General features: G+C 40.6%; 1 protein-coding gene across 1 annotated transcript; it reads right to left on the bottom strand.

Moving 5' to 3' along the window:
• Nucleotides 1-2725: 2725 nt before the first annotated feature.
• On the bottom strand, nucleotides 2726-8553 carry ENY2 (ENY2 transcription and export complex 2 subunit). The gene is made up of 5 exons (XM_057367621.1): nucleotides 8472-8553; nucleotides 8029-8122; nucleotides 6126-6196; nucleotides 3876-3950; nucleotides 2726-2959 (listed from the first exon to the last, which is right to left on the bottom strand). Exons 2-5 carry the CDS (start codon nucleotides 8094-8096, stop codon nucleotides 2883-2885), a joined length of 291 nt encoding a protein of 96 aa, XP_057223604.1. The 5' UTR covers nucleotides 8097-8122; nucleotides 8472-8553; the 3' UTR covers nucleotides 2726-2882.
• Between the last annotated feature and the right edge of the window lie 88 nt (nucleotides 8554-8641).

Below are 8641 nucleotides of genomic sequence, written 5' to 3'. Positions count from 1 at the left end.
CCAGTCTGGGCAGAACTTTACAGCTTTCTTTTGGCAGCCTGTGAAAGAGCTTGTTGTCAAGCCTTTAAATTCAGATTGGGCAGCACAGTTTTCTGAAAATGTGTACATCCTTCAATCGTTACTCTGTGCCAAGTATGAGYTGCCTGGGGAGGACTACACTGCACTTACAGCAGCTGCATTTCAACTGYCATGTTCCAGGGAGAAGCTCAAATGTTTACAGATCAGACAAGAAGTGTTCATAGTTCACTGTATGAATACCTTAAATCTGGCCCTCTCCCACTTCAGTGAGGGCAATCAARTGGYRGCTCTGGAGAAARTTAATTGTGTGCCCATGACATGCTGCAGCCTTTCATTAAGCAAAGACTTTTAAAGTGTTGTGCAAAATATCAAAAACATCAGCAAAGACCTGTAAGAACAAACTACAGATGGTATTTTACAGCCTTTACAKATATAAAACACACTCAGGTAGCATATATTGTGCTAGACTGTGTGAAGAAACATTCTGTACTCCATCAATTATTAGCATTGGGTAAATCAAGCTGAAAATCAAAAACTCATACATTTATGCAATTCAGATAGAACATAAGGCAAATAAAGTTACATTGAATTAACATACTGTGCTGGTTTGGCTGGGATACAGTTAATATTCTTCATAGTAGCTGTTAGGGGGCTGTGTTTTTGATTTGTGTTCAAAACAGTGTTAAGATGGTGGTATTGTCATTATTACTAAGCAGTGCTTACACAGCATCAAGGCCTTTTCTCTTTCTCACTCTGCTCCACCAGTGAGAGGGCTAGGGGGTGCACAAGGRGTTGGGACAAGACCCATCCAAGACAGCTGATCCCAACTGATGACAGGGACATGCTCAGCACATAAAGCTGGGGTGAGRAGGACAGGGGGGCAGGGATATTTGGAGTGGTGGCATTTGTCTTCCATAGTTACTTAGGCAGAATGGAGCCCTACTTTCCTGGAAGAATCTGAGTACCAGCCTGCCAGTGGGAAGTGGTGAATGAATYCCTTGTTTTGCTTTACTTGTGTGCATGGCTTTTGCTTTCCCAATAAACTCTCTTTATTTCAACCCATGAATTTTCTAATTTTTACTCTTCCAGTTATCTTCCCCATCCCACCAGGTATTGGGGGGAGTGAATGACCAGCCGTGCGGGGCTGAGTCACCAGCTGGGTTCAATCCATGATACATACTGAATGCAAAAACACATTTAAAAAAACCAAAATGTATCTTGAAGTGAAAAACAATTTTCTTCTGACTTCCACCATTATGTAACAGAATAGAGGCAATGACATACAGCAAATATGCTCAAACTCACATGAAGGTAGATTTAAAACAGTACAGACAAGGCCCTCAGGAGGAATATCTGCAACGGATCCATGATCCTGGCCCCAGTGTTGTTATAGTCTTACCAGGAACTTTGTGTAGACAAAAAGTGTTCATGACCAGTTTACGTCTTGTCCCGTTGATGTTGGTAGTGTTCTGCTTATACCAACYCCTGTCTGAAGCCAAACTTTACCTTTGGCTGTTGCCAGACTTCTGTCACATCTGTTCCCCTGTCTGAGCAGCCACTGGAGCTCTCCCAGCCTGGCACTGCTGCTGTCGCTGTCGCTGTGCCCAGCCCCGGGCAGGGGTGCTCTGGGCTGAGTGCAGCCGGTCCCAGCGAGCAGGCAGCGAGGGGAGCACTCCCTGTGCGCTGTGCCACAGCACCGCAATTCTCTCCCTAAAGGCCGAGGGATGGGGCAGCAGCAGAGCGGCTGGACTGGAACGGGAGCTGCCATCACCCTCCCCACGCGTGCGGCGCGGGTGCCCTTAAGCGGCTCCTCAGCTGGCAGCTCACAGCAATGATGGAACAGCACAACTCATTSGCACAGGAATTACTTTCCAAGTGAYAGTTTTTACAGTATTCTTCTAATTAGGAGTATGCATATTATGTTGAGTCAATTAATTTTTCACAGTAGCCACCGAGTCACAGCAGTATCCAGTTGCTCCTTCAGTTTCTGCTTATGCTTCTCCACTTCATAGCCTATTAGACACCTCAAATAYAAGCTGGGAAAAATTAAACATTCTCACTTCAAAGCCCCTTTCCTGATTCTCTCTATTTATCCAATTTATTTTTGCAGCTATTTATAGACCTGGCTGGTGTCATATAGTTCCACATCCAAGCATTTAAAATATATCATTTTAAGCAACTGACAGTGGCAAATTATTGAACTGTACTTCAATGTCAAAAGGCCCCGAAGATCCACATGAAAAAAATGGGGAAAGCTCAAAAAAGTGGTTGTTGTGAATTAGAATAGCAACTCAAAGTACATGCAAAAAAAACTATTGATGAAAGATACAACTGCCTTTTTTTAAAGAATTCAACCTCTCACAAATTGCTGAGTAAATACTTGCAACCCATGTCAGAGACTTCAAACAATTCTTGCTCTAGAAAACAAGTACAAAAGGAGTGTCACCAATAGTTTAATGTAGTCTTAACTTTTTCCTGCTTACTCTGGGAAAATCAGAAAGGATATGCTCAGCAGCGTGTCAGATCCCATTTTCCACACTTTTTTACCCCTTATGGCATTTCTGGTCACATACTTGTTGATCGTGCTTCTTCTTTGTAAATCTTTCCAAGGTTCCACAACTAAATAAAGTTATGGATTATTAAAAACTGTAACAAGTGACACCACATTACAGTCCACTGAGAGAGAAAAGAACCTTAGAACCATGAGTCCACAAAATTTTTTATTAAAATAACACCAAGTTTAAGAAATYGATGCAGTGCAAAGAAAAATTAATGATTTTCCATCCTTAAGTAKGTAAACTGCATTCCAATCCCGACATGACTGATGTAATACAGAAACACTGTATTCCAGATGAATGTCAAAGTTAAAGACTAGCATGCTGAGCAAGGAAGGTTCTTATTCTTTGCAAGAGTTCTTTCTTTACACTGTCTGGTACCAAGGCTGAAATACAAATAAGAAAGCTTGGAGTTAAAAAAGACCAAAATAAAGTAGTCTAATACCGAAGTTTTACAACAGGTGCTTCTATTCTTTCATTGTTCTTGCAATTCTGTTAATATGTAAAGTAACTCAAACTACTTGATTTTCATATAGCACATCTATATTTTTCCCATTTTAAGTAGACACAACTGAGGTCTATTGAAAACGATGTTGTTACTGGTAGGTTTTTGTTGCCTATTCATAGTCCAGCAAATTGAAAAGTTTGAAGAAAAGGATTATTCAACAGTAAGMAGGATATAATCACCTGAACAAGTGTAATTATCTTATCTTTTTCTTCACAAATTTCAGACCAAAAAATCTCAAAAAATCCTGGCCTCTGAGTAAGGGTCACCAGCAAATTATTTTGAAGGCCTGCTTTATTTAGAACTTAATGAGGTTTCTACCAGTAACATCAAAGTCTGCTAGAGAGCCCAAGAGGGACAATATAAAGAGGACTGCTGTTTCCTTAAGTGAATAATTTTTTTTTATCTGTATGCTATGTCCTTTACTCTTCCCCTTCCCATTGTGCTAGAACTGTTAGTTCTGATTTTCCATCTTAAAAGATTTTGAATTTTAAAACATCTGTGTTTCATACACAACTTAGGACCATTAAGTCAATTATAAAGATATAGACATGACTAAATAAWGTAATCTGCAAAACTAATCTAWWGGCTGCTAACAGAATACAAATCCACATGTTTTATTTGTAGTTAATATTAAGATATTAACATTTTGTTTGTAGTTGATATTAAGTTATTAACATTTTTCCTTGAATCCAACAAAGCCAAGTTCATAATGCTGCTTTCAAAATATTAATGAAGTAGAGAGAGGTAGGTGTGTTTATTGATACACTACTACAYAGACATTTGCCTTTTCTTACCTCTGCCTTTGGGAGTGATTTCTGCCACCAAATCATCAACAGTAACATGCTCTAATCCTTTTTCTTTAATAACGTCTGGGGAAGACAAAGACCARTATTTTAAGTCTTTTAGTCCACTCGTTAGAGGACAAAACCTGTGGTGGTGATTAAGAGACAAAACCTGCCTACATAGTCACGGGAGCATATGAAGTAGAATGGGACCTAAATAYAGTTTTTGGCTCACTTATCTCTTCAAACATATTATTTACAAAGTAGTAAGAAAATGCAACTGGAAAAGGACTTCATAACATACAACAAGGAAGAGCATAGACAGTAAATCCTTAACATTCTTCCAAATGGTTTAAACAAAATTTCTGTACATACTTCAGCCAAGTCAAAATGTATGTCAGAGAGAAAGGAATACAACTATAGCAAGATAAAGGCTATTATCAATAYACATCAGTATTTAAAAACTGCTTACTTATAGTACCTCGCACACTACTGAAAGATGCAGAAGTCAAAGCTGAGAWGTAATCTCAATTCAGTAGCACAAACCTAAAATACTGTTTAAACATAAATGTTTTTAACTCTGTGTCAGTCCCCAAGACACTAAATATGTTTTGTGAACTGACATCATATGAACTATCCACAAACTCTTTTTCTTGTCTGAATTAATTCCCCGAAATTAATCCTCAGATTGATTGCTCAGATATTGGTCCTAATCCATAATGGCAAAAAGCTTTAGAACGAGGTACCAAAATACCCCAAAACAAAAAACCCGTACAAAACCCCCATCTCAGTAAAAGAACAAAAACCAAACTAAAAATCCTTCAAAACCCAACAAGCCCAGCCCTASTCCCACCCCCTAGATCACAGAATGGGTCAGGTTGAAAGGKACCACAGTGGCTCATCTGGTCCAACTTCTTTGCTCAAGCAGGGTMATCCCAGAACGCATTGCACAAGATTGCATCCAGATCATTCTTGAGYATCTCCAKTGAGGGAGACTCCACAACCTCTCTGGGCAATCTGTTCYAGTTCATGTCACTTTGAAAGTCCTTCCTCATGTTCAGGTGGAACTTCCTGAGTTTTTGCTTKTTGCCTCTTGTCCTATTGCTTGGCACCACCAAGAAGAGCMTGRAGCCATCCTCTGACACACTCCCTTCAGATACTGACAGACATTGATGAGGTCTGTCATYAGTCATCTCTTCTCAAGGCTGAACAGGCACAGCTCCCTAAGCCTTTCCTCATATAAGAGATGTTCTGATCTTTTATTRATCTTTGTCACCCTCTGYTGGATCTGTTCTAGGAGCTCCATGTCTCTCTGTCCTTCCTTTTGGAGGTTATTAGGCTCTTAAAACAGACAAAACTTACACTTTTTCAGTCTTAGCAGCTGCAGTTACAGTTCAAAGTACTAAGGTAAACCAAATAATTTTCCGTAACTTTACTACAGCAGAGTATAAACTGTGTGGTTGAGAAGGCAGATAAACACCCCTCTTGTTTTCTGTACTACTGAAATGGATAATCTCTGGCAGTGCCATAAGCAGCAAACATGGATTTTTTCAGGCTTCTCTGCAAACCAGCCTATGAAAACAATTTAACACACTAAGCCCTACCATAGAAATACAACTTCGTAGGGGAATATTTAGTTTCCAGGCACAACAGACAAAAGCAGAATGTAAGCAAAAGTTCAAGGGATTTGCTATTTGCTTTAAGCAAGTTGCATCATGCAGCAACATCCCTGGATGCTTAARTACTATTTATAACAGTTTAATACAATTCACAAGTCACTGAATTGCAGCAATGCAAACACTTAACTCAAAGGTAAAGATTTGGGTATTCAGACATGCATCTGCTTGTTTTCTCTCTTCTAAGGAGATGACCTTAATTTCAAGAATTATATTCAGAAAGAGTACACTTCTTTCCCTCCCATATGCAGATAACAAAGTTCTCCAAGTTCAAAGTTTCTTAGTTGCATACCACTTCTCCTGCAGCAAGTTACCAGTCTCAAAACAAAAAGCTGTACCATCATGAGTATTTAGGGAATCAATTTCTATACTTTTCTGAAAAGCTTAATAAGGTTCAGATCAGAGTTTTTACAGACTTTTTTGCCAAGTTAGCATGATGCTCTCTTGCACACAAATCCAGTTGCCAAGAATATTTTTCTCTTGCCCAGGTCTTGTTTAAAGTAGCAGTAAAGCCTTCACCTGAGATTATTATTTGGCCAGAGTCTCAGTTGATTACATARGATATTAGTTATTTGACCACAGTTACCTTTGCAATGTGCCTTCAACTGATCCTTCCAGCCACATTCAATTAACTTGGCTCTCAGCAACTCTTTAAGGCTGTTAAAGACAATATACAACTTGTTAGAACAGCAGACATTCCTGACATCTTAAATATGCTCCAGTGTGAAAGTTAAGACTACAATTACTACTCAAGAACTCCCAGACCAGCAGCAGAAATGGCAGAACATCAGGTGAATCCAAAGCCAAATGAGTTCCAATTTCAGTTTACCATGTTGACTATGAGGATCTGGTGCCTCAGAAGCTAACACACAGAATTGCTTCAAACRGTGTTGGTGCTGCAGCCACAGAAAAAAAACAGCAGAAGCCATTGAATTACTTGAGCTAACTGAGTCCACTCTGGCAGCAGATGTATGCATTGGAGCATAAATTGGAGCATTTCACCTGATACCAGGTCTTCAAAATAAGTAAAACCCCTTACCTTTCTGAAAGAATTCCGCACTACTCAACTGCAAGTTCCTCTCCCCAGTTAAATATTACCTCATCTTAGTGAAAATGAAAGGATCCTATAYCTTTTCTTCCTAAGCATGGCTAGCCATGCAAGCTTAAGCAACAAGGATTCAGGCACTAACAGAGAAGACACAACCTATCAAAATGAAATATATACTACATAAATCAAAATAGAATATTGAAAGCTACTAAAAAAGTGAAAATTAGTACTAATAAAAGAGGGAAAAATAAAGTAAGATACGATAAATAACTTTAATATCTTTTACCCTTTTAYCCATGAGCTAGCAAGCCTGCTTATCTTGTACTATCTTAAATAACTCAAGCAAAACCCTGCTTTTATGAATGAAAGGAGGCAAGAGGCTGAACTGTGTAGGTCTAATCCCTTTTACTCAGTGAATTGTGTAGAAGGTAGATGAACTGATGACAAAAAGCAGAGTAAGAATACAGGTGAAATTGGCTGGYTTTGGATATTTCTCAATTCAAGAAATCCAAGTGCTCTGCCTCTGATCATAGTACAGCTCTCATAAAACCTGTTTATAAGACAGCTTTTGACATCCTGATAAAACCCTTCCTACCCGTAAATTAGGATAAAATAGATCTCAATAYCACTTCAAGAAATTGCTTGCTTTGCTGAAGCTCTGTGCTATCTCCAAGGAAACCTTGGTCACCAAGGAAAGATGTAGAGCAGAGACACCATGTCAGGCTACAAAAGGTTACACCAAGTACAAGGCTATACCTTAACCCAGGGAAAAAATGTTTCTCATASAAGACTTTATAAAATAAGGAAATACAGCTTTTGGTGCATGGTGTTACAAGCACAGTGAAAGGATTAGGAGAAAAATGTCATAAGCATTCTAGTGATATGCAAATACAATGTAAATATACCAGACTGAAAAGACAACTAAGGCCAAAAATATTGGGCAATATACTCGTTTGCCTTTATTGGGATCTCTACAATGACTTATGTATTCTACTGTGATTATGTATTCTACTGTATGATCTATGTATTCTACTGTGTATTACAACACCTGATAAGAGAAGAGCTAGAAATACAAGAAAAACTTAAAAGCAAAAAGGAAAATTTCGCTTCATTCTACTTATCAGGCARTAACAAGATTTAGCTGCAACAAATTACATGGAATGATGATTCTTACATAAACCAACGGCATTACAACACAAAATATCTGAATAAGAGAAAGTTTGGAGTTCATGAGTCAATCACCCCATCCTTTATTTCCCTGGCATTTCTTTTCTAAAATGAAACTGTTAAAGAGGCATTTTAAAAACACTTTTATATAACACGTAAGACTTTTATGTGCAGGCATTTAAAGAATTTAGAGTTGAATTTACTTTATCTTCTAGGTGTAATGTTTTACGTATTTAGAATCTTTCATCATCATGGAGTTAAGAAGTCAACTTACCGCTCTCGCTCTCCTGTTTCTATTAGCTTTTGGTTAATGGTTGCTCTCATCTGGGCATCTTTATTCATTTTGGAACWCTAGGTTTTCCACAAACCTACACAGAGCAAAGGAGAGTTTCGACAAGTGCTGATGTTACTCGCACAACATGAAGTCACCAAAACAGAATGACATGCAGTGTTCTCTCCACTGACAGAGCCCCGCGGTCAGTGACCGGAGCAGCAGYGTGTGACCGCTGAGGGGACGGGCACGCACCCACCCACACAGCACCATTTCACCGGGCCGCCCGCGCCAGCGCGGCCCACCCTCCCGGGCGCGGCCCCTCCGCAGCCCAGCCCCCCCCGCCCGCTGCCTCCGGCGCTCGGTCCGCCCAGCGGCGCCCCCGGCCCGAGGGAACGGGGCGAGAAAGGCCCGTCCCGGTTCGCTCTCAGCTCGCTCCCGCTCACCCGCCCGCCGCAGCSCCGCCGGTCCGTGCAGCAGGAGGTGGAGCCGCCCGTGGGACGCGCCGCGAGCCGCGCACCGCCCGCCCCTCCCCTCCTGGGCGCGGGCACCGCCGGGAAACGTAGTCCGGCTGCGCGACTACAGCTCCCGGCGAGCCCCGGGCCCACGGCTGTCT

This window comes from Malurus melanocephalus, unplaced genomic scaffold (assembly GCF_030028575.1).
Source record: "Malurus melanocephalus ecotype Western Australia unplaced genomic scaffold, MMel_1.1 scaffold_3, whole genome shotgun sequence".
Classification (NCBI taxonomy): Eukaryota; Metazoa; Chordata; class Aves; order Passeriformes; family Maluridae; genus Malurus; species Malurus melanocephalus.
This window is presented reverse-complemented; position numbering and strand designations above follow the sequence as displayed.